The sequence below is a fragment of the Mirounga angustirostris genome, unplaced genomic scaffold (genome assembly GCF_029215605.1).
Source record: "Mirounga angustirostris isolate CCGP_5_RB_7025 unplaced genomic scaffold, mMirAng1.0.hap1 SCAF_6, whole genome shotgun sequence".
Classification (NCBI taxonomy): domain Eukaryota; kingdom Metazoa; phylum Chordata; class Mammalia; order Carnivora; family Phocidae; genus Mirounga; species Mirounga angustirostris.
Window position 1 is genome coordinate 63,234,157 of NW_026991714.1, and position 23,315 is coordinate 63,257,471.

Sequence of the window (23,315 nt, forward strand, 5' to 3'; positions counted from 1 at the left end):
ATAGGAAGAGGGCACGGGAGCTCCCTGGGGTCTCTTTCATAAGAGCACTAGCTCCATTCATGAGGCTCCACCCCCCATACTTCCCAAAGGCTCTGCTTCCAAGTACCACCACTTTGGGATCAGGGTGTAACGTGTGAATGTGAGGGGCTCAGGGGTAGGATATGGGTCTCCTTCTGATGTTCTCCTGCTACACTCTTCTTCACTAGGCTCATGCAACAGAGGCCCAGCTGTCTCTATAGCCACATAATATGAACACATAGTACAAAATTTATAAGGTGCACAAAAGGTAAACCGTAAAAGAGTAAGGCTTTGTCCCCCCTCTGTTCCCCAGGCACTCCATTTCTCTCCCCAGTGTTGACTCTTTCTCAAGTGAATATTTGGATGGAGTAGTCTTCTCTGGCAAGTCTTTGCCAGTAGGTGATCTGAGGCAATATGAATTTTAGGCTAAAAACAGTATGTATTGTATGTTCACGTCTGGGAAACAGAAAAAGGTTGATGTAGATGATGAGGCACTTACAAAATCACTGGAAGGACAATGAGAAGCAGACTCTGGAGAAGGCCTCCAGGAACTCCTGGAGCACCTTCACAAAACTGACCCATCATGGGAGCAGCTACCTGGGCCCCAGTCAGGAAGCTCTTTCCAGAACCTCCTCCCAAAGCTTCCACCACCGCCACTGTAGGGCTGTGCTCCACGCACCCAAAGGCAGCATTTGAACATGGGAAGGTGGGGTTCAGCCACTGCCTTCAATGCACTTGCTTCTTGACACCCAGTGCTGCAGAAACTCACCATACCACAGCTTCTGGCCTTGCCTGTCAGTAGAAAAGGTCCACGCAGCAGGCAGAGGACTCGGTCTTGTTTCTGCCTTCTGAGTCTCAATCCAGCCTGTGTGATTGGAAGAGTCTAATTCCTATCCAGAGCACAAGGTGCCAGAGAGTCGGGGCGTGTAACACCGAGCCTGCAAGCTTGTGCAGTAGGAAGGCACTCTAATCAGGTGAGAACCAGCACAGTAGTTTCTATTCATATTTTAATTTTTTAAGATTTATTTACTTATTTTAGAGGGAGAGCACACAAAAGCAGGGGGAGGAGCAGAGGGAGACAAGCAGACTCCCCACTGGGCGAGGAGCCCCATGTGGGGCTCAGTCTCACGACCCTGAGATCATGACCTGAGCCAAAACCAAGTGTCAGACACTTGACCAACTGAGCCACCCAGGCACTCTGGTAGTTTCTATTTTTAAAGAAAAGTGTATTTGTATGTATTGGCTTATGCTTTCCACTTTTTTTTTTCCCCTTTACAAGTTTATGTCCTTCCCTAAGTGGTCTAGCAAAAGCCATGGCTAGTCTATTTACTCTTCAGTTTTCTTACTGTTATTTCTTTCAAGACAGACTTGGTGGCACTAGATAGCTCCCACGTGGAAATGGATTGTGTGTAGAGTATGTTCACACAATACGCAATATACTATGTAGTGTATGTAAATTTCCATTATCAACCTTCACTCTGTAATATTTTTTAGACTCCCATCCACCATGGCTGCCATCCGGCTTCGAGAATTTATTGACCACCGCCCAGTGGTCCCATCCAGGTAATGTCCATCCAGATGCAGGTGCCATCCAGAACTGCAGTGGGGCAGATGGACATCTGGGGGGCAGACTTGCTCACCTGCTGCTCTCTGATTGACAGACAACTGCTCCCAGAGGTTCCAGTGACGTTTCTTTGGGTTTGGGGAAAGTTTAAAAAAAAAAACAAACCCACACTCATGGCAAAATCCAAGCAAACAGGCAACTCCAAACTCCCCAAAGATTGGAAGGATATTGGTTTTTGCTTGGGAAGGGCATCAGCAAGAAGTATGAGGAGCCTCAGCCCACATTTTAGTGGAGACCCCTTTACTCTGCTTGGTATCAAACAGACTCCTTCATGCTTCTGCTATATGGGAGATGGTTGCACAGATTGAAACTAAGTAGGATTTTTACTCTTCCTCCAAATTCATAGATGGCCCAAGACTAACAAGCCCTAGATGTATTTTCCTGTGCTAAATTCATCTTGCGGAGAGATATTGGATAATAATCTAAAGACCCTAACCTAACCTCATCTTCCTTTCACCACTGGCTGTGGGGTGTGCGGAGGTTTAAAAGCTATGAAATTTCGGCAGGAACCCTCACATAGCAAGTGATTTTGGGGTCAGCCTCTTTGGGTTCATGGTTTCGAGTAAGCCTTATGTTTATTTTAGTATCTAGTTATTTTTAACAATGTTTAGTCAACAAAGATAATTCCTTCTGCTTCCAGAAATTACTGAAGGAGGGGTGGGGAAAGGATGCTGTGTTCTTACACACTTTGAGTCCTCTTTCAGAGAAACTACAGTCTACCCTTGCTTCCGGGAAACCTGCATGAGGAGGAACTGGAGGGATGGGTTCCCATATTTCCTGATTTCTGCCTCCCCACAAGCCCCTTGTCTTTCTGAGTGTGTTTGAGATCTGTCTTGTCCACTGTCGGGTTATCTAACTGTGGGTCATCTCCTGGGCAAAATGGAAACAAACCTCCCTCAGTTGCTGCTGCCTGGAGTTCTGTGGAACCAAGTCGGAGTCACGGGGCCTGGCCTAAGCCAGCCCATGGGGAGCCTGAGGGTTTAGGTGGAACGCTGTGCAGCAAGCACGGGATCCATGACGTCCTAAAACAGGGCTGGATTCTGTTCTCTGCGCTCATCCATCAGAGTCCCACGAGGTGGCAGGCCGCCTGAACTAGGCTGAGGCCCCAGCCTCCCCACCATACTCACTGTGGAGCTGGTCCTCATCTACTTGATGCCTTTCCTGCCTCTGCAACAGTAGGGGGGCCAACCCCTCAGAGGTTCCTCAGTGGTACCTCCAGGCTGTATCTCCCACGCTCTGCTGCCTGGCCCCACTCACCTATAGCAACTGCCCACTCATGTCCTCCTCCTGCCCATTCTCCAGCACACGTTCCATAAAACGTAAATTGGATCAAAGCCCTCAGTTGCATAAAACCCTGTAATCACTGCATGTTTCACAAAATCTAAACTCTGCTGGGGCCTATAAGGCCCTGCAGGAACTGGCCCTGCCCCCGCTTCGGTCTCCTCCCTCCCACTGTCTTTCCTTTGTTCCTCCAACAGGCCAGTCTCACTCACACCCAGTGCATTTTTGCTCATTTCGTTTTCACAACAGCTGTGAGGTCTAGAGGATAAACTGAGGCACAGAGTAGTTAAGTGACTGTCCCATGATCCCACAGCTAGTAAGGAATTGGCAGAGGTAGGATTTGAACCCACGAATCTGGCCCCAACATCTGTGCTCTTGATTCCTACACTTGGCTACATATCCGGGGAGGCCCCTGGGGTGGGCTCACTTGCCTCCCTCCGCCCACCATCGTCACCTCCGCGGAGCCAACTGCCACATGTAGTAGTTCCTCTGTGCACATTTGTGAACATGAATCAGTGACTATCCTGTCACAGATTGGTGTCCTGCTGCCTGGCAGTCCCTGTGGAGGCCTGACCTCCTCCTTCTGCTCAGACAATATCCAGTCCCTCCTTATGCGCCCAAACCTTGGGGCCTTGTGAGGGAAAATGGAATCACACATTGGCAGGGGCGCCTGATAAAATTAAATATTCAAGGGTTCACACAGCTCCCCTAAGAATTGTATCAGAGGCAAATATGACCTGCTGTCACCTCCAAGCGACAGGCCTGTCACTCAGATAGACTGAGGGCCGGGTTGTTTTGCAGAGCACCGGATGCTCCCGAAAAGATTGCTTCATGTGGAGTAGTCACAGCGTGGTGTGGAAGAGAAAAGATGTGGAATTTCTGTCAGACTTAAGATGGATTTTTAAAACACTGCCTGAAGTGGTCTCTCGGAGACCCAGAGGCAGCTGTGGGGGGCAGCTTTTTATGCCCAGAGCTATGGCAACCCTACCACAGATCACCAAGTATGTTCACCCCAACTCCATGAATCATTCCGGGGGGTGATGGTGTGCCCCCCACTTTACTGACAGGGGAACCTGAGGCTCCCCTCTTCCTTGAGGGGATAATGGGTCTGGGAGATGGCAGAGCAGGCATGGAGGGGTCCCATCCTCTGTGCTGACTAGCTCGTGTCCTCACTAAGTGACTCATTCCCCCGAGCCTGTTCCTGACTGGCCCAGCACTTACTCACTGTGTATGATGAGTCAGTGCCTGAATGTGGTTTTCTCTACCAGACTGTGAACCCTTGGGTAGAAGATAGTATTTATCATCACTGTGTCCCTAGCACCTGGCCCACGACAACCACCGTAGAACCTTCAATGGGGACTCGGCTCACTGAATGGAAGGCCACTCCCAGCTAACATGGCTGTGCTATTCCTTCTCCTCTTCCTCTGGTGCATGGCATCTACTTCCTGTCTGCCAGTGAGAGATTCCCAGAGTTCCTATAAAAATAGCACTGAACTCTTCTGAAAAAAAGCCATCCTGCGTACACAGAGATGACTCCAGATGCACCGCAGAGTTCAGAGAATAGGGATTGATCCATGGCTCTGGCGTTTACCAGCCAGGCGATGTTTGGAGAGCCCACCTGACTTCTCTGAGCCTCGGTCTCATGTTCTGTAACAGGGTGTTCATAATATTTACCTGGCAAGGTGACTGGGAATTAGATGAGATCACCCTCCTAAAGCCTGAGGCCCAACACAGATGTAACAAAGAACAGCAGAGTCACCTAGGAGCATGGGCCACCTCCAGCCATGGGGCCAGGCTCTTGAGGGAAGAACCCTCCTGGCCTCCCCTGTGCATACTGAATTTTGTCCGTGGCTAAGCCCAGATTTCTGCTCCAGCGACATGCACTCTCCCAGGTGACAGGTTTGCTCTTGTCTGGACAAAACACATCACCTCAAAGAGCCAAGCTGTCAGGCAGGGACTGGTAAACAATGTGTGGGGAAATCAGACAAAGCAGGACTCCTGCTCCCACCCGAGAAGGAAAGACCTTCCTACAACTCATTCAGGAATTTTGCAAGCCAAGTTAACAGATGGGTCTGAGCAGAGCTCCAATAGGGGTCCTCAGCCAGGTCTGCACCCAAGGCCCTCAGGAGAGGCCTCTGGGAACACTGGTTGACAAGCCAGGTTAGGCACTGCCCCCCATTAACCTCCTGACTGGGAGCTTTCTCCTGTTTGAGCTGAAGTTAGGCCACATGGGGAGCTTGGAAAGTCTACCCAAAGAGTTGGAGACAAAATGCACCATTCTTTCCCCAGAACTTTCTGCTTCTCCACCCAGCCCTTCTTCCCTCCAATGCCTGCTCACACACTTTCCCTTCCTCTCCCAGCTCCTGGGCCAAAACCTACCAAGAGAGACTCCCCAGGGATGGTGAGGAGGGTGTGTTACCCAGTCCTGGTAAAGAAAGGCTTCTCCATTCTCAAAACAGCTTTTGCAGACTGTGTCTAAGGACCAGTGCTTAGATTACTCACTTGTATTCAGCAGGCATTGGTTATATGCATGCTAGGGAAGAATCCATGGTCAAGACTCAGCCTACTGAAAATGGCACAGCAACTGTGAGAAACCAGTGTGGATTTGGAACCCCACTGGGGTTATTAACAAAGCATAAAATGACCCTAGGGTAATCTCTCCAAGGTAGCACTTCAGAAACGGGATGGATGCCCAAGAAAGTCCCACTCCCAGGCACTCAGAAATGTCATTTTTTCCCTATTATTGTGCCAGTTCCTCTCTCTCCACATGACTTAATCCCTGCTGTTATGTACTCTTCAGGGCTCAGTCATATTATCCTAGCCACAGGGCAAGCCCAGACAGCCTGTGGTTTTCTGAAAATCAGAGCTCCCCAAGGTCCTGTTTGCCTAGACAGACAGACCCACCCTGTTCACAGCGTTCGCCTTTCACACTCGTTGGACAGTGAGGTTCCCACCGGCCCCCACACACTCTGCTCTGATCCCAACTCTGGCCATGTCTTGGCTTCTAAAATTCCCCTCACCTAGAATCTCTTCCCCATCCTATTTGCCTGCCCCAATCCTAGGCACCCCTCCCTTGTCTGTGCCCCCATTGACACTTTATTCAGATCACTATTTCAGCACATAAAGAGCATTGTAAGGGTGAGCAGTGATTCCTAGTCAGCTCTGTATCTGCAGAACCCAGAGCGTGCAGGCCCAGTATGTGCATTCAGTAAATTCTGGTTGGCTGCCAGCCGTGGGTCAGGCTTTTGTTCATCACCCAACACAGATTTGGCGAGCTACTTCATACAAAACTATGTACCCCTTTGGACTGACTCTTCCCTTGGACTGCTGATGGCACCTACTGAGTGCTCAGAATCTGTGAAAGGTCCCCAAAGACCTACATATCACAAACTCTCTAAAGTCATCCTCCCCACATGGTCACCTGTGTCCCCTCAGTCTCCTGAGATTCAAATGGCAGCCTTCTTCCTTATGTCTGAAGCCCAAGGGCAAGCCTGTCCTTGTCTTGAACATCTCCCTCTCAGCTTCAATCTTTTCTCCCACAGTGTCCTTGGTCCTGTCCAGCCACCTTCCCACCACACAGCTCAGAGCTTCTCCATGTCCCACGTTAAATGACTACAATTACCTCCTGGCCAATCTCTGTACTTCTCATCAGACTGTCCTCCATACTGTTGTCCACACTGCCACTGGCAAAGATCTTTCTACAATAAAAATTGCCCTAAGTCATTAACCTTCTTAAAAATGCTACTAAGATTCCCTGTCACCTACGTAAGTGGTTCTCAACCTTTCAAGACACAACGCTCCCTTTATTTTGTAATGTTCCTACTGCTTTTCCAAAATAAAATCTGCAAATAACATAATCCAACTATACATAATTCTAATATAACCACATAACTCAGTGACTATAATCTGAAAGGAAAAGGAATTGATTATAAAATAAGATGTCTTTCAAAAGGTGAGGTCTGGGGACCACGGCGCCCTCACCAAACCTCACCTTGCCTCCCCCCAGCTCTGGGGTTCAGCTGTTTGCCCTGTCTCACCTTCACACCCAGAAACACTTCCTACCCACTTTGTGCCTCAAAACCTCCTCAAAGCCCAACCTTCCCCAGCAGGGCTAGGCTTCCTCCTCCAGCCCACAAGCGCCCTGTGCCCCATCCTAGTGCCTATTCATTTCTTGCCCCATACACTTAATCAACGCAGTTTAAAAAAACAAAAACAAAAAACTTATGAAAGTTTGTAAACCTACCCAAAGTAGGAAAAAACAGTATAAGGAACCCCCATTTATCCATTTTCACATTTTGACGATTATCAGCATTTGCCCCCATGGTCTTATATATCCTCTTATTTCTTTTTCTGGTAATTTGAACCTAATACCTGACACGTCGAGTATTTCCTTATGAATCTTGAGAACCAAATTCTGGAAAACGGGTAACAGAAGATGCTCCTGTCAAGAAATTCCACGGATTTAGGGACCAAGGGCAAAGTGCGTGGATATTTTATTAGGACCACAGCTGCACTCTTCTGTAAAGAACTAATTCTTTTTTTCCTTTTATCACCTTCTTACTTTCTCCACTAGTATATTCATCGCTCATCAAGGAAAGGACGTCCAAGGATGGTACCCCGGGCAGGTGGCAAGAGTCCATTCTGATTCTAGTGTGAAGAGACCTCCCAGGTGAGACACCTTCCCAAATCTTCATTTTCAAAAATTTCACTAAAGTGAGAAGCACAAGTGGAAAAAAAAAATGGGAGTCACAATTTGTAGTCATAATAATAATAACAATAAATAATAATAATAATTGTTATTTAATAGATTCAAAAAGTTCAGAAGGAAATACACCAAACTGTTAACAATGGCTTTTTCTGAATGGTAAGATGGTGGTATTTGTATTTTTATTTTTTAACTTTTTCTCCATTTTCCAGATTTTCTCTAATGAACATACATTACTTTTATAATCAACAATAAATATAGAATGTTATGAAATCATCAAAGAAATTTAAGAAACACCATGAGTTCAGAGTTTCACCTTGTACAAAAAACTTACCCTTCCTGAGACTCAGTTTCCCTCTCAGAAAATTGTGAATTTGGCCTAAACAGTTCTGCATTTCCAGATATGATTTTTAACAAGAAGAAAAGGAAAAAATAAGAAAACAGTCACTTGGATGTTATTTTCTAGTTTGGGGAGGCTAGAAACCACAGTAGTTAGGAGCTGCAATTTGAGTTAACTTTTGAAATGGCTGATCTTGGGCAAGTTTAAATCCTCCTCTGGGAATCAGTTGCCTTATCTGTTAAATAAAATATTGTCATAAAATTCCAGAACATAGCAAGCACTTGAAATATGAGTGCTATTATTTTGACTTCATCATCTAATGTATTTTACAAATTTCTTCAGTTAATTGCCTTCGATATAGTCAACTCCTCATTATCCTCATGCAAAGAAAAAGGAGCCATGGCATCTACAAAGCAGCACAGAGTCTTAATTTAATAGAAGATCAAACTAGAAGTAGTGTTAGAGGTCATTCTGATCCAGTTAAGTGAGTAAGACGCAGCCCAGAGAAGTGACATATCTTGCCCGAGGTACAGTTGGTTGGTATGAAAGCTGGTACTTGGAACTATACACATTTTCTGATTCTCAGTTCAAGGCCCTTTGTTCTAATTCAGATACACAGTATGTTAAACTCTCGTTGGGGCTGGCCCCATCCCCAGGCACTCTCCCCATGTGCTCTGTGGGTTCTGATGACCACCCGACTCCAACACCCAGTCCGTGAATGTCAGTCCTCTTCCTCACAGGACAGCTCAGGCAAAGGGAACCTGGACTCTATTTCTACTTGACTCTGGCAAGACTAGCGCCTGCCCAAGATCAGCCTTCAGGGGAAAACTTAGTGCAGATGCCAGTCAGTGACTTTAGTAAGCTTCTAGTTAAAAATAAGAAGGAAAAGACAAGCCCCTGAGCACTCCCCGCCCCCCCCCCAAAAAAAACAGGAAATAAGGCAGTTCTTGGGACAAATCCTAACTTCAGTTTTTGTAGTTGTAGTATACCTTGATAGGTGTCTCTGGCATAACTTCCCCAGATATATTCCTCTACCAACTTAACGATTCCAGTATTAGAATCCGATCCTTTGAATGAAAGTCTTGTCTTCAGGATACTGATGTATTACTTGAAAATGGCGACTATTCTGGTTCCATAGAAACACCCAAGGCAAAGGCAGAGTGGGTTACCAGTCCTGCAGGGGTAAATCTAGGGACAATCACCAAGATGTGGTTCAGAAGCCACAGCTCTCAGTGGCACAGAAGTGACCAGACGTCAGGGATGGTTACACAGAACCCAACCTCACAAAAAACTGACCTGTTCATCAGGCAGCTAATGTTTGACAGGGAAGTGGGGGGGGGCATGCTTTTGTACGGAAAGGAGTGCTCCTGCCCACCATTTAAGGTGCCCACTTTACAAGACCAAGTGCCTATTAAGCATGAAATAAGAGCAGGTAGAAGTGGGTGGGAATTTTCGGTGCTTCTCCAAGCTTATGCTCCACGGAGCACCATCCACCCACCAGCCGTTCCCACCCCTCCCCCGACCAGTACCACATTCACACCGTCACATTCTCGCCCTTACTTTTTTCTGAACTTCAGGCAGAACCTATTCATTTCTGCTAAACAGTCTTCAAAGGAGGCCCATTATAATCAAGTTTTTACCCAAATATGGAATCACAATACATTATGATTATATAGTTTCAGTCACCTCGTTTAAGTGTGATTAATCATGGTGATCCCATCAAGTAAGACTACATCCTACTATTAAATGATGGGGTTTAGATGTTCCTAAATGTCACCCAACATCTAATATTTTTCACACCTAGAGCCGCTCACTTCATATATTTTAAGTTTAAAAATACCCATGTTGGGGTGCCTGGCTGGCTCAGTCTCTAGAGCGTGTGACTCTTGGTCTCTGGGTCATGAGTTCAAGTCCCACATTGGGAGTAGAGATTTTAAAAAAGTAAAATAAAGCAAAATTTAAAAATATGCATGTTTATTACAACATTCAGAAAACATTAATAAAAAAAGAAATGAAATTACCCATAATGTCATCACTCAGAGATAGATAATCATGCAGAACATTCCAGATCTACACAAAATGGAATGAATAGTATTTTGAAACCCTTTTTTATCCCCCCCAAGTTTATTGAGATAGTGTCGACATATAACATTGTATTTGTTTAGGGTGCACAACATAATGATTTAATATATGTACCTATTGTGAAATGATTACTACAATAAGTTTAGTTAATATCTATCACCTGATATAGTTGCAAATTTTTTCACTAATGATGAGACTTTTGAGATCTACTATCTTTGCACCTTTCAAATATACAATATAGTATAATTAACTATAATCACCATATAGGACATTACATTTCCAGAACTTATTTATCTGGAAGTTTGTCCCTTTCGACCTCTTTCACCCATTTCCCCCATCCCCCAACTCTGCCTCGGGCAATCACCATTCTGTTCTCTTTTTCTATGCGTTTGGTTTTTTTATATTCCACATATAAGTGAGATCATACAGTACTCGTCTTTCTCTATCTGACATTTCATTTAGCACAATACCCTCAAGGTGCATCCATGTTGCAACAAATGGCAGGTTTTCCTTCTTTTCATGGCCGAGTAGTATTCCATTTTATATACATGTACAATATCTCCATCCATTCATCCATCAATGAACACTTAGATTGTTTCTATGTCTTGGCCATTGCAAATAATGCTGCAATGAACGTGGGGGTGCAGCTATCTCTTTGAGATAGGGATTTCATTTTCTTCTGATAAATACCCAGAAGTGGAGTTGCTAGATCATATGGTAGTTCTATTTTTAATGTTTTGAGGAACCCACATACTGTTTTCCACAGTGGCTACATCGGTTTGCATTCCCAACGGTGCACAAGGGTTCCTTTTTCTTGCCAACACTTCTTATCTCTTGCCATTTTGATAATAGCCATTCTAACAGGTGTGAGCTGATAGCTCATTGTGGTTTCACTTTGCATTTCCCTGACAATTAGTGACTTGGAGCACTTCTCATGAACCTGTTTGCCCTCCGTATGTCTTCTTTGGAAAAAAAGGTCTATTCATATTCTCTGCCCATTTTTTAATCAGATTGTTTTTTTGCTATTGAGTTGAAGGAGTTATTTATGTATTTTGGATATTAACTCCTTATCAGGTAATATGATTGGCAAATATTTTCTCCCTTTCTGCAGGTTGTCTTATTTTGTTGGCTTCCTTTACTGTGCAATAAAAGCTTTTTAGTTTGATGTAATACCATTTATTTTTGTTTTTGTTGCCTTTCCTTTTGGTGTCAAATCCAAAAATAATCCTTGCCAAGACTGATGTTAAGGAATTTACTCCCTGTGTTTTCTTCTAGGAGTTTTATGGTTTTAGGTTTTAGGTCTTACCTTCATGTCTTTAACCTATTTTAAGTTGATCTTTGTGTATGTTATAAGATAGTTTTATCTGTTGCATGTGGCTTTCCAGTTTCCCAATACTACTTATTGAAGAAACTATCCTTTCCCCATTGTATATTTTTGGTTCCTTTGTCATAAATTAATTGACCACATAGACGCGGGTTTATTTCTGTGTTCACTATACGGTTCTGTTGATCTATGTGTCTATTTTTATGCCAATAGTATACTGTTTTTGATTACTATAGTTTATAATATGAAATCAGGAAGCATGATTTCTCCCCTTTGTTCTTCTTTCTCAAGATTGCTTTAGCTATTTGAGGTCTTTTGTGGGTCCATATAAATTTTAGGATTCTTTGTTCTAGTTCTTTGAAAAATGTCTGAAATTTTGATAGGGATTGCATTGAAAATGTAGGTTGCTTTGATAGTATGACCATTTTAGCAATATTAATTCTTCCAATTCGTGAGCACAGAATATCTTCCCATTTATTTGTGTTTTCTCCCATTTCTTTTATCAATGTCTTAGAGTTTTCAAAGTATACGTCTTTCATCTCCTTGGTTAAATTTACTCCTAAGTATTTTATTGTTTTGATGTAATTGTAAATGAGTTTGTTGTCTTAATTTCTCTGATAGTTCCTTTTTAGTGCATAGAAATGCAATAAATTTTTGTATATTGATTTTGCAACTTTACTGAATTCCTTTATTAGTTCTAAGAGGTTTTTTGTGGAGTCTGTAGGGTTTTCCACATACAGATCATGTTATTTGCAAATAGAGACAGTTTTACTTCTTATTTTCCTATTTGAATACCTTTTATTTTTTTTCCTTGCCTAGTTGCTGGACGGAACTTCCAATACTATGTTGAATAAAAGTGGTGAGAGTGAGCATTCTTGTCTTATTCCTGATCTTAGAGGAAAAGCTTACAGCTTTCCACCTTTGAGTATGATGTTAGCTGTGAGCTTGTCATATATGGCCTTTTATTATGCTGAAATATGTTCCCTTGATACCCACATTGTTAACAGTTTTTTATCATGAATAAATGTTGAATTTTGTCAAATGCTTTTTTGCATCTATTGAGATGATTGTATGATTTTTATACTTCAATTTGTTTTTTTTTTTTTAAAGATTTTATTTATTTATTTGAGAGAGAATGAGAGACAGAGAGCATGAGAGGGAAGAGGGTCAGAGGGAGAAGCAGACTCCCCGCCGAGCAGGGAGCCCGATGCGGGACTCGATCCAGGGACTCCAGGATCATGACCTGAGCCGAAGGCCGTCGCTTAACCAACTGAGCCACCCAGGCGCCCCTATACTTCAATTTGTTAATGTGGCTTATTTTGTTGATTGATTTGCTGATGTTGAACCTTCTTTGCAGCCCTGGAATAAATCCCACTTGATCATGGTGTATGATCCTTTTAATGTATTATTGAATTCAGTTTGATAATATTTTGTTGATTGAAACCTTGTTTTGTATAAGAGTTTTCTGAAGATAATTCACATCCCATACAACTCATCAGTTTAAAGTGTTCAATTCAACTCAAACCTTTTTTTAAACCTAATTCTGTATTGCAGACTTTTTCCCATCTCAAAATTCATAATTCTACAGCATCACTTTTAGTGGTGGTGGGGCATTCTTGTATATGACCATATCATTTTCTAAATAATCCCCCCTTTTTTTACGTGAAGATTGTATCCACTCTTTTATTATCATAAAATATTTTGGTGAGCATTCTAGGAGCTAGGTCTTTGTTGATATCCCTAATTTCTGGAGTTGCTGCAACAAGGTATATGCATTTTTTAAAGATATCAGTCCTCATCACCAAAGTATTCTCCAACAAGTTGTCCAGTGAATATGTACTCCCACAAGTGCATGAAGATATTCCCCCATTACATTTTGATTCTTCTTTATTTTTACCTTCAGAGGGTAGTTATCTCAGTGGAGGTACAGGAAAGTTACAACTGATTTCAGGTTCATCCAACACCAGTTCGCACCATAGGGGTGAGTCTGGTCAAAAGAAAGTATCAGTTCCTTGAGGGAACCAAATGTCCATAGAAAAATTACAATGGGAAAGGGCATTGGGAGATCTGGAGTACAGGAAGTTGCCACGCATGAGCAGACCCAGCAGAAGGTTTGATGCAGGTCACCTTCTGCAACCTGTGATTGGGGAGGAGGAGGGATGCTAAAGTGGAGGAGCAGGGGACTGGAATCCCTGAGCCACCTACTGAAAACTGTTGGGCTGACCCTTGAGCTATGGAGTCTTGCCGATAGTATCTTGGTTGCCTCCTGATCACTTCCAGAGAATAGATCTCAGCTGATGAGAACATGGAATGCTTTTCTTCTACTGGGTGTCAGCAAGCTCTTTCTATTTTCATTTAGACCTCTCATAGACTTGACAATCCCACCCAAGAGAAAAAGTCAGTATCAGCCTCAACTAGACCAAGAAACTCTCATTCGATATATTTGTTTCCGAAGACATTCAAAGCCCACTGAACCATGGTATAAAGAAACCACCTACCAAAGAGACTATTCTCTGCCATTTTACAAGATTGGTAAGTTGGGTCAACTGCTCTTACTCTCTCAGATCAACCTTGCCTAGGATGATCCTCTCTCATGCCTGCCATCAGGGACCAGTCAAGTTGAGGGAGGGTGTTCACGTGTGTCTAGTGCAGGAAGAAGAATTTAGAGGCTGGCCCAAGGGCTGCTTCCTCCTCTCCTCTTTTTCCTAGTTCCCTATAGAATTCAAGGATAAAAATGCACAAATGTCCTTGGTAGGAAGCCGGCTCAAGTGTGACTACTTCTCATTGAGCCCCTTGTTACTCAATTTTTATCAATTAACAATTAGGAATTAACAATTCCTTATTGTGCCTAAATGTATTGTTAAAGGAACTTTTTTCTTTCTTATTTTCCCATTTTAAATAGCTTTATGACAATTATTTGACATTTGGAGGCATGTTTCAAAAATTCTAATTTCCCTCTACGTTGCAACATGTGTGAGTATGAAGGGCCAAGCCCCCCCCCATGTGACCTTGGGTGTACACACGTGGACACTGATGTAGACATTACTTGTATTCCTGTTGTCACTGATGCTTTGAATTTTAGCAAGTGGGAGGAGTTGCTGCATTGACAGACTTTCTAAATGAGTAAACCCCACTATTTCTGGGGCTCTTACACTGAGGCAGATACGTATTTTGTCCTCCTAAGAGCTCTTAGGTAAGTGTATTACTTTCCCATTTTACAATAAAGAAGATCAAGTTCAGAGACAATTAATTAAGCAGCCCCAGATCACAGTGCAGTAGGTAGGAGAAGCAGAATTCAGACCAAAGCTATTTGAGACATAGGAATCTGTGCTTGACCCTTAAGCCTTACTGTCTTTGTCACAGCTGAGAGTCACTTGCATTACTATTTATTTAATATTTTTCTTTCTTTTTGCTTGAATAAGAATAAGAAAATGAGTAGAAGGATGGTGGGGGGAGTGGCTGGGGGTGAGAAGGATTGGCCCTTCCTTCTGTTCTCCCCTGAAAAGGGCAGAAGCCCAGATGGAGTACTAGGCCAGGTCCCAAGGGAACCAGGAACAACAGCAAGGAAGATGAGAAGCCAATGGAACCGGGCAATCTCCAGACAGTGGAGCCATGGGGAGGGGGCAGTAGATGAAGCCAGATGGGCCGGATATGGGGGGAGGCATCTGGCATAAGAGGTTACCTACCAGCAGTGCAAAGCTGGGGTCTGGGAGGGGAGAGAAGGTTGGAGCTGAGAAGGCAGCTGAGGGGAAAGGAGTTGGTAGCTAAGACGAGCTCATTTAGGGAAGGAGGTGCCAGGAGGGAGTGAGGCATGGTGGAGGTTGGGGTCTCCCAGGGGGCCCTGGGAGGTCTGTATTAAAAGGAGCCGGGGTGGGTGGGGGTGCAGGTTAGGGGCTGAAGGATGAGGCCTGGGGGAGACAGAAGTCAGCAGGGGCTGAGCAGCTGAAAAGAAGAGGTGGTCAGGAGGTGTCAGCAGGGCTCCTGTCCCCACAGAACCGGCTAAGCAGCTTGCCTTTTCAAAACTGACCAAGTATGAAGTCAGCTTCCCTCCCATGTGGGAATCTGGGTGGGCCTTGAGTTACCGAAGTGATAGTAAACAGGACCTTCTTTACAATTCCTCTGCTATGAGGGAATCCAGTTAGACACAAAAGGTTTTCTCCCTGGCTTGTTTTAGACAACAGTTCCTAAGTGTTTCCAAACCAAGAGAACCAGGTGAGTGTTTAGCAAAGCAGTTTGATATTTATCATCTCCTGTGCCCCTAGCACTGTGCTGGGTGCCATGGGAGGAGGTGAATGCAAGTCCGGGCTCTGACCTCAGCCACGGGGAGTTCCCAGTCTGATCAGGAAGATGAAGCATCATCAGCCTATCAGTGAATGATTAAGAAGCAACTAACAGAGCAGGAAGATGGGTTCGAGAACATGCAGCCATGGGACCCAAGCTGGGCCCCGCTGGATGAGGTCCGAGGCAGAGAAGTGGTGCACACAGCAGACAGGGACATTGCAGCCAGGAACATGGTGGCAGGGGGTGGGGTTGAGCCTTGTGGAGTGTGGGGGAGCAGGGAGCACTCCAGACATGGAGGACGCTGGCCTGCCTGGGCCAGGCAGGAGGAGGAGGAAGTGGGGTCACATGTGGTTGGCAGAGTAGAACAGAATGGCTAGAACTGAAGAGGCACTCAAGGAGTGAGTCTGGAAAGTTGGATTTGGACAATCAGAGCCATCTTAGGACCCAGTCAAGGGAGAACCCAGGTGGCTTCAGAGACTGTCGGTCAGTCGGCCTGCTCAGGACAGGTTCAAGAAGACACGACTAGACTACACTGGCAGTCAGGCAGGATGGATCTGTGGAAGGGTGGGCAGGACTCAGGCCTTGGGGACTGCAGGCTTGCACATTCTAGCTCTGCAGTGTCAGGCAGGACACTCAGCTCCTCTGAACTTGTCTGTGCCTCAGCAAAGGGGAGATTCAAAGTCTATATTTTAGGATAGCTGTTAGGATTTAAAATATCTGTCCTGTGCCCAGAACTGTGCTAAGTGGTATGCACATGTGTGTATACACTCGTGGTTGCAATGAGTCTTAACAGCTCCCGTGAAGGAGGTATTATTATTTACTGCATGTAACAGAAGAGAAAACTGAGCCTTAGGGACTTTAGGAAACTTCCTCAAGCTGTTAAGTCATCAATCCAGGTCATCCAGATTTGTCACGTTCCCAACCCTTGCTCTTAAATTGAACTGAGACTTCATGGGAAGTGGAAAGGAGACTCATGTGGCATATCATTTGGAGTGGGAAAGGACAGTATTAAGAGAGAATTCATGAGAGTGAAATTAAAGCTCAGCCTTCCACTTCTACGGCAGGATTGTTGGTGCCTGTGATAGAGATAACAGTTTTCAGCAGAAGAGGTGTCAAGTTGGCATCTGTAGACAACTGAGAATAAGGTGCTGGAAAGTGCAGGCAGGAAACCTAAGACAGGAACAGGGTCAGATAGTCCCTTCCTCAGTGAGATTTGAAGTCTGACCAATTCAAGAGGTAATTTATGTTGAAATATTCACTGCTCCATTCATTGAACCACTGATTGAGTGCGTATTAGTTATCTCTTGTGGAGTAATGTATCATTCCAAAACCTAGTGACTTACAAGATAAATGATGATGATTTTTATCTTTTAGCTGGGCACTTCTGGCTCAAGGTACCAGCCAGATGTCAGCAAGTGCTGCATCATCTGAAGCCTTGACCGAGGCTGGAGGACCCACCTCCAAGGTGGCTCATTCACATGGGTGTCACTCACATGCTGGCTGGTGACAGGGGCCTCCATGCCTCTCCAAGTGGGCTCCCCACAGGGGTGTCAAGTGTCCTGCAAGCATGGCAGTTAGCTTCCCTAGAATGGGCAATCTGAGGCGAAGGGGGGAATTTCCAATGCCTTTTATGACCTAGGCACAGAAGTCACACACTGTCACTTCTAAGGTGTCCTACTGGTCACACATAGCCAGCTCTGAGGCAGTGTGCAAGGGCATTACATAAGGCATGGATACCAGGGGGTGAGAATGACTGGGGTCCATCTTGGAAGCTGGCAACCATAAGATGATTCGCTCATTGACACCATTATGAACTAGCCACTGTGCTGTCTGGTGGGGCTAGACAAGATACCTGCTCTCACGGAGCTGACATCCTTTGGGGAGGGGGTGAGGTACAGAGCATAACCAAGTACATTTTTTAAAAATTATAGGCTGTAGTAGTGCTGTAAGGGAAATAAGCAGGGTGATAAGTGTAGCTAAAGGAGGTTACTTTTAATAGTGCAGTCAAGGAAAACCTCTATACAATTTTAGCTGAGCCCTGGAAAATAGTAATGAGTCACATAAAGAGCATTTAAAGGAGCAGTAAGTGCAAAAAGCTTGAAAGTGGAAAAGGCCTCAGCATGTTTGAGGAACAGAAAGGAGGCAGCATAGCTGGTGTGTAGTCAGTGAGGGTACGCGTGGTAAGATGCCTGGATTCCAGTCCAAGCACAAAGGGAAGATCTGGAAGGGTTCCAAAGAGAGGAGAAAGCTCTCATTTGTATTTTTAAAAGATCACTCTGGCTGCTGCTGAGACCCTGTTTGGAGGTGAACAGGAGGTAGGGCACGAAGACCAGTGAGGAAACTGTTTACTAGTTTAGAACAGAGACGATGGTGGCTTGGAGCAGCAGGGAAGATGAAAAAGAATGAATGGATTCCAGAGATATTTTGGAAATGACATCAGCTGGGCTTGGTGATAGATCTGCTGTCGAGAGCATTTTCATTCATTCATCTATATTCTCTCAGTAAATAATTTGAGAGCCTACTTGTTTGCCAGGCATTGTGCAAGGTTTTGGCAATACCACATCAAGCAAAATAGACACATTTCTACATTCAAGAAGCTTCAGTGGGGAACCAGGACAGAAATAAGCATAAAATTTCACCTGCCATAAATGCTATGAAGTAGAGTTTATGTGATGCTATAGGAGCACTTAACAAGTCAGAAAGGGACAACAGGTCTCTGAGGAAATGAGCTAGATGTTCACTAGGCAAGGAGTGGGGAAGAGCTTCGCAGAGAGTACAGCATGTGCAAAAACCCTGTGGTAGGGGCATGACATGTTTGAGGAACTAAAAAAAATAATAAGAAGAATGTGCTAAAGCACAGAAATCAGGAAGGGTGGAGCAGGATGTGGCTCGAGAGATGTAACAAGGGGAGGGTTTACAGGTCATTTTCAGCTCTGGCACCTCTAGCCTGAGATTAATGGGAAACCATTGAAAAGTTTGAAGGAGGGTGGATGTGCCATGATTAAAAAGTGCATTTTGGAAAGATTGCTCTAACTGTGGAGAAGGAAAAGGAGGCAGGGTGGGGAGTCGGGTGGGGCAGAGATTGAATATGGTGAGTCAGGAGCCATGGCAGCGGTTAGGCTAAATGTTCTTAACCTCGGTGACATCACTTTTAGCAATCCAGATGCCCAGGACAGACCCAGACCAATCAAACCAGGATCTCCTGGTGGGAGGGGGTAGTCCCAAGCATCAGTAACTTAAAAAACTCCCCAGGTTATTCCACCATGCAGCCAAGTTTAGGAAGCAGTGGTTTTGGCAAGTGATGATCGCTGGTAGCAGTAGAGAATTGGATGGATTTGCGAGATACTTGGTTGGCGATTATTTTGTAAACAACAATCAGGCAGGCAAAGCCTGGTCTGCAAGAGACCCAGCAGAGAGAGGTCATAAATCTGAGCACTGAGAGAGAACACAGCAGGGGCTGACTCAAGTGTTTGTTTGAATCAAGAAACTGACTCCTTGAAGGAGTCTTTGGGGGAAGGGCTTCTCACAAAATAAGATGGATAGGAAGTTGTGTATCAAGGTGTGGGGTTTTTTCTCTTGACCATTTGACCAGCCTTTGTGATCAGATTTTAAGGGCAGGGCTTATGTCTCGATTAGCACTGATTTGCATTTCATGTTCAGTTCTTATTTCTTTTTGGGAATTGGTGAGAAACATTAAATATAGGTCATGATAGATCACAGTTATCACTCAAGAAATTCTTCTTCAGTAAAAATTCCTTCTCAGCACATAGGGGTTCATTCATTTATTTAGGAAACATTTATTAAGCACAAACTATGTGCAAGACACAGTGTAAGATATGAAGACTCCATCCTCAGAGAACTTACAGCTTAGGAGGATAGAATGGCCCCTCAGACAAAAGTTGCCCTTGTATTATTCACCCTGGAGCCAAATACTTAAAAGAACTCATTCTTCAAAAATAAAACATATGCTCTCAATAGCAGTGTGACCCTTAGACTCTCTGACCTTCAGTTCTCTCATCTGCAAAAAGGACTAAAAATAGTATCTACCTAACAAAACTGAGATATCCATATAAAGACTTCAGCATTCTGCTTGTATGTAACATTTATAAGCCTTCAAAGCTAAGTGATCAAAGAATCAGCATGTGCCATAATAAATACTTGTAAAAAACAAACAAAACAAACAAAAAACCTAATGCAATGGAATTGTATCTTATACAGGGATTCAGTTCTAAAATCAGTGCATAAGGTAGTAATTACATATAATCAAAGTTGTCCTTGCAAATCTCTTAAATTGTTCAAAGTGATAATATTAAATGATATTAAATTATTAAAGTAGCTGGAATAAATGGGATTCAGCAAGTTGGTTACATTTTGTCTGTAGTTCTCAATTAATTATTCATTTTATTTTTACTAAATGATGACTTTCAAAGAAGTCACCCCACAATTCCACATGAACAATAATTTCACTTTATCAAATGGTAAGGAAATCCCCAAAATCATTTCACATGTCCTTTCCATAGTATTCCCCACCCCCAAATATGCATAGCATATTTCAGGCTTGATAGCATCCACTGTCTGTGGGCATGGAGACTCAGAAGGAATCCCCCAAAAGTTTGTTGAATTTACCTCATTAAATGAGTGGGTCATTCCACTCCACGGCAACTCTGACAGCAAGGATCACTAAGGCTGGTGAGTGGGATTCCTCATACTCCTTAACTGCTTAGATTTATTTCCCTGGAACACAATGTAACCCTCCAGAAGGTCAGAGTTGCTATTTTAACCCCACCATAAGCCTTGGAAAGTCAAATCGTTGCTTGTTTCAGACAGGTACACACTTTACTAAATTAGATTTAAAAAATCCTTCCAGGGATGGCATTTCTGGTCCTACTCCTGGGTTTGATGAAATGTTATCCATTCTTAATATCAAGAAATGTTTGTATCTTTCAATGCTATTGAAGTGCTGTGGCAGGTGGAGGAGAGCAGGGAAAAGATCAGGGACTTTGGGGCCAGATACTCCTGGGTCAGGTCCCCTCATAATCCTATGAACTTGGGCTAGTTCATTAATCTCTCTGAGATGGTGACACCATCAGTGAGTGAGCCTGTGAGGATTACTGTGGATATTAATATAAGTAAAGCACCGAACACTGTGCATAACGCTACACATAATATAATTGTGTTACGATGCTATCACCAAAACGCTGCTCTTTGGTTCATCAAGATGATTGACATATTTAACCTCCAGCTGTCCTCGAAAGCTCACCTTTGGACAAGCAGAACTGTCCATTATTGTAGATAAGAGGTTATAAAGTACAAGGGAACTCCAGTGGGTATGAATTTAGGGATGGTAACAACTGAAGTTTGACACAAACATCATACAAAGTGGCCCGTAAATAATGTAGGGTTTAAATGGTTTGGGGGTCTAAAATTAGGATGTCAAAATGCAAATTTATATGATTGATTTAATTTCATTTACTTTTGGGCATAATAGAGCGATAGGCCTCTTGATCAGAGACTGAAACACAGAAATAACCTTTTGACAAGTCCTTTTCTCCCACATCTTTTACATATATTCTTTTGTCTTAAATCCGCCAAATTGTTTTGTTATTGCACACAATTGTTGTTGACAGTATGTTAAAATTTAGGAGTAAATGGTCTTAAAATAAATCATTAATTTGTTTTAAATTCCAGATTGGGACCAGAAATTAGCCACAGTTTCATCAAATCCTAGACCATTAAATTCACTACCAGAGTTCTACTGTTGTGAAGAGAGGCAGCTTCGGAAGAAAACCTTTTAAATTTAAAATAACCATGGCATTCAAACAAAACAACATTTGGAGTTCTTAGGTGACTCCTTTAGATTAAAATAATAACAGAACTACTTCTGATTTAAGTGTGTATCCAGATGGCTATAATCCTGAAATATTTACATGTTGCAAATTCTTTTCAGAATGAGGGTGATCAGCCTAGGGCAGGGAATCAAGAGTCAAGTTTAAGAGAACTTGTCATCTGTTCTCACATCAGCCCCAACACCAGTATCATTGCTGGTGCTGACAAACCATCTTACATTTAATCCAATTGTTGTACAGGAGACTGGGTAAGAATATAATCTACTCAATAACTGCATCACTCACTGTTGGAAAAAAAAAAGAAAAAGAAAAAGAAGAACCTGGGGATGTAGCCAAGAAGGAAGACTGCCAGCACAACAGACCCTACAGATGCTCTGGATGTGGAAAACCAGATATGTCTTAGGGCTGTAGTGAGCTATGAGACTGGTAAAAATCAAAAAGGATTAATTGAAAGTCTGTACACAGAGAGTTAATACCCTTATCTGAACAACTGGACATCAATTCCCCAGGCAAAAAGCTAGAGGGTCTTTTCTAAAGAAACGAATGATCCCAAAGAAAAGATTCCTACATTCTGACCCCTAGTAACCCCCCAACATACAAGTTGGTTCCCTACTCAACACCCCAAAGTGAAGCCTACCAGTTGAAAAACTTTATATGGATAGAAAGGCAAAGAAGATTATTGTTTTAAAAGAGACACAGAGGGGCACCTAGGTGGCTCATTCGGTTAAGTGTCTGACTCTTGGTTTCTGCTCGAGTCATGAGATCAAGCCCTGCATCAGGCTCCACACCCAGAGTGAAGTATGCTTGAGATTCTTTCCCCCTTCTTTTCCCTTCCCCTCTGCTCCCCCTCTGCTCCTCCCCCTGCTTAAGTGCTCTCTCTCTCTCTCAAATAAAGTCTTTTTAAAAATAAAAATAAAAAAATAAGAGACATAGAATAATAAATCAGGGGGTCCATCATCTGACTAATAAGCATCCTAGAGACAGAACAGAGGAAATCATCAAAGGACCAGAAACCTCTCAAATGCAAGGGTCTATGCTGTGGCCTCACACATGAAAACACAGAAAATAAAAATAACCAACTTTCAGTTTCACTGATTTTCTCTGTTGCTTTCTAATCTCTATTTTGTTCCTCTTCACTCTCATCTTTATTATTTCCTTCCTTTTACTGGTTTTGGGTTTAGGTTGCTTTCTTTTTTTAGCTCCTTAAGGTGTAAAGGTAGGTTGTTGATGTGAGACCTTTTACTGCTTTCAATTTCCTGTGGAGTGCTGCCCATGTTTGCAGCATCCCATGGTTTTACTATGTTGTGCTTTTGTTGTCATTCATCTTTGTTTGCTGATTTCCCTTATGATTTCTTCCTTGACCCACTGATTAAAAGTGTGTTTTTAAATTTCCACTGTTTGTGAATTTTCCAGTTTTCCTTCTGTTACGGATTTCTAGCATCATGCCATTGTCATCAAAGAAGATACTTTGTAGGATTTCAATATTTTTAACTCTCAGGCTTGTTTTGTGACCTATCATATGGTCTTTCTTGGAGAATATCCCATGTGCACTTGAAAAGAATATGTATTCCATTATTTTGGGGTAAAGGGTTCCATGAATGTCTGTTAAGTCTGGCTGGTTTATAATGTTGTTCAAGTTCTCGATTTCCTTATTGATCTTGTATCTAAATGTTCTATAAATTACTGAAAGTGGGGTACTGAAGACTCCAACTATTATCATAGAAATATTTCTCCCCTCAAATCCAATCAATGTTTGCTTCATTTATTTGAGGGCTCTGTTGTTTGGTGAGTATATATTTATAATTATTACATCT

The 23,315-nt window shown here is 43.3% G+C and overlaps 1 protein-coding gene across 1 annotated transcript; it reads left to right on the forward strand.

Annotated features, from left to right (window-relative positions):
- Positions 1-1,525: 1,525 nt before the first annotated feature.
- SPMIP3 (sperm microtubule inner protein 3) lies at positions 1,526-21,499 on the forward strand. The gene is given in 5 exon segments (XM_045879153.1): positions 1,526-1,581; positions 7,497-7,592; positions 13,734-13,906; positions 21,344-21,425; positions 21,427-21,499. Coding segments are annotated over 5 exon segments (480 nt in total).
- Positions 21,500-23,315: the final 1,816 nt, after the last annotated feature.